We start from the raw sequence: 3,104 nt of genomic DNA, 5'->3' as shown, positions 1-3,104 counted from the left end.
GGCCGCCTCTATTTTAAACCCACGAGCTGCCACTGATGGAAATACACATTATATTACATACATACATATATGTAATATTTAATGTGTTTAATGTAAAAAGAAAAAAAAAATCATAAAGGCCTATTTTTTAAAACTTTTTAAATGTATGCATCACCTTTCATGTCAAATTATTATAATTTATTAATAAATTCTATAGGGCTGTTACCAGTCAGATTAAATCATTTACACTGCAAAATTACAACTGCAAAAAATAATGTTATGAAATTAATGTTTTTAAAACAATTATGAATATACAAATAAGAAATGTTGGGGGAAAAAAATGCATACTTTTCAACATACTAAATCACCAGCAGGTGGCGGTAAGTCACTTAATGAGTGAGTCATTGAGTCATTGATTCAACCGATTCGTTCAAACGCTGAATCGTTCAGTAACTAAACACCGCCGAGTGTTTGGAGAATGTGAGATACTTCTGCTGTGATCCTTGTTTGGAACTATTTATATATTTATACCACTTCATATAGTTAATCAATTTCACACGAAGAGTGCTGTTTTTTCTCCAAAAATGACCATGATTACAAATGTGATATTGATTTTTTACAACAGTTCAAATTACAAGAAGTTAATTAAGAGACTTATGTTTTAGACACCATATTTCCTGTTTTTGCTCTATTTCTACAACAAAAATAATCCCAAACACAGTCACAGCACTGTTTTGTGTCTCTGAGCAACATGACGGTGATTCGTTCCTGAATGAATCAAGCGTTTAAATGATTCGTTTGAATGAATCACTTATTAACAGTGACGTGCTGTCACTTGCTGGTGGATTTAATTTCACATTGAAAGTATCTTTTTATTATTTAACTAATTTCAAATATCAGTATTCAACGTTTTATGTTTAATATATCAAAACAGTATTTATGCATGTGTAACCGCAGGTTAAATGCATTCATGTCCTGCACTAAACGGTGTGTAAACACATCTAAATATCACTTCAGACGCAGCTTCTGTGTTTCCTCTGCGCTGCAAAGATGCATTTTATTGATGCTGATTTAATTTTTTTGCACCCTCAGATTCCAGATTTTCAAATAGTTGTATCTCAGCCAAAAATATTGTCCTATCCTAACAAACCATACATCAATGGAAAGCTTATTTATTCAGCTTTCAGATGATGTAGAAATCTCACTTTCGAGAAATTGACCCTTATGACTGGTTTAGTGCTCCAGGGTCACACATGAGGTTTATCAAGCGATCTCTTCAGAAGGCTTACATTAAACCGCTGGATTCATACGAATCACTTTTATGATGTCTTTATGTACTTTCTGAAGCTTGAATATGTTGATTATGTAGACTTTCAAAGAATGGACAAAAACGATGGTTGATCATAACAAGTTTGTGTTCCAAATGAAAGTCTGAGCGAGTCATTGATGACTGAATGGACTAACACTTTCATCTGAAGCTAGTTCTGGTTAGCAGCAGAGTGTCCGTGTCTCTCACCGGTGAGGTCGGTGCCCTCGGGGAACAGCAGCAGCTGCAGCGGCTCCTTGATGTGGCAGAAGTACTGCAGCATGTTGGCCATGTGAGCGCGGTCTTCCTCCCAGCGCCGCCGGATGAAGATGAAGCAGGCCACCTGCATGGCCCAGCCTGCGCACACACACAGGGACGCCGTCACGCTCGCTCCGGGGCTGCTTCATTGGTAATGACTGTGTGGACTCACCGAAGCCGGGCACAGCCTTGAGCGCCGCTTTGAGGCAGATCTTCTCCAGACGCAGGTAGCTGTAGCGCAGCAGACAGCACCACAGGAACATCCAGTCCAGACGCGTGCGGTGGTTCATGATGATGACGCTGCGCTCGCCGGGAACGAAGCCGTCGCCCGTGATCACCACCTTCACCCCGAACACCAGCTCCAGCAGCGCCTGCACACACACACACACACACACACACACACTAGCAACGCACAAATAACACATGCATTATCAACAACACAACACTTAAAAGGTTAGTTCACCCAAAAATGAAAATTCTGATGTCCTTGCTTCTGTGTCTGGGAACATTGCAGTTGTGTTGCTGTCTATGAAGGGTCAGAGAGCTCTCGGATTCCATCAAAAATATCTTAATTTGTGTTCCGAAGATGAGCGAAGGTCTTGCGGGTTTGGAACGACATGAGGGTGAGTAATTAATGACTGAATTTTCATTTTTGGGTGTACTAACCCTTTAATAAAAAGATGAAATATTTTATTTGTTTAGCTGCATGTCGTGTGATCAGTAATGAGTAACAGGTGAAAGTGTTGTTAAATAATTGAAATATTAATCTCAGGTGGACTTGTTTGTTTGTTTATAGTTTAGCCAGCTACCACAGCTATATTCTTGATGAGAAACAAGAGGAATTAGAAAAAAAAGTAAACATATAAATGATTAAACTACACTGTCGTTCAAAATTTGGGGTCAGTAAGATTTTTAATGGAGTCTCTTCTGCTCATCAAGGCCGTATTTATTTGATCAAAAATACAGGAAAAACAGTGATATTGTGAAATATTATTGCAATTTCTAATATTGGTTTCCTATTTTAACATACTTTAAACTGTAATGTATTTCTGTTATGTGCAGCTGTATTTCCAGCATCATTACTCCAGTCTTCAGTGTCACATGATCTTCAGAAATCATTCTAATATGCTGATTTTAATTGACTGATTAAATGTAAGAATTTGACTCAAAAGATGATGCACACTTTTAGAAAAAAATGGCTTTATAAAGGTAACAATGCCCATAAAATGTAAAAATGAATTTAAACTTATTGGAAAAGATTAATTTCTCTCAGTGTGAACTGACCAGCACACAGAACATGAAGAATATAAGCACTTTAGGAGTCAGGGCAGTTCTTAAGATACCAGCACAATAACACACTCCGCACAATATCATCTGATTATCGTGATCGATAAAATCCCAGAAAAGATCGAGATATAATTCTGTCAATACTGCAGACCCCTAGCTGTCCCGGAGTCTTCACTAGTGCTCTGAAGGTGCGTGACAGGCCTGATGCGGTTGCTCAGTGTCTCTCACCGGTGAGGTCGGCGCCCTCGGGGCACAGCAGCAGCTGCAGCGGCTC

The 3,104-nt window shown here is 38.9% G+C and overlaps 1 protein-coding gene across 3 annotated transcripts in view; it reads right to left on the bottom strand.

Annotated features, from left to right (window-relative positions):
• The window catches only part of lclat1 (lysocardiolipin acyltransferase 1), a 12,885-nt gene that overhangs the window by 5,532 nt on the left and 4,249 nt on the right, over positions 1–3,104 (bottom strand). For all 3 annotated transcript variants that reach the window (XM_016479909.1, XM_016479910.1, XM_016479911.1), the window contains exons 3-4: positions 1,716–1,914; positions 1,496–1,642 (exon numbers count right to left, since the gene is read on the bottom strand). In XM_016479909.1, the coding sequence (XP_016335395.1) occupies positions 1,496–1,642; positions 1,716–1,914 (346 nt within the window). The remainder of the gene's footprint in view (positions 1–1,495; positions 1,643–1,715; positions 1,915–3,104) is intronic.

This window comes from Sinocyclocheilus anshuiensis, unplaced genomic scaffold (assembly GCF_001515605.1).
Source record: "Sinocyclocheilus anshuiensis isolate Anshui unplaced genomic scaffold, SAMN03320099.WGS_v1.1 scaffold2621, whole genome shotgun sequence".
Taxonomy (NCBI): domain Eukaryota; kingdom Metazoa; phylum Chordata; class Actinopteri; order Cypriniformes; family Cyprinidae; genus Sinocyclocheilus; species Sinocyclocheilus anshuiensis.
The sequence above is the reverse complement of the archived record's forward strand: the minus strand, read 5'-3'. Positions and strand labels throughout refer to the sequence as shown.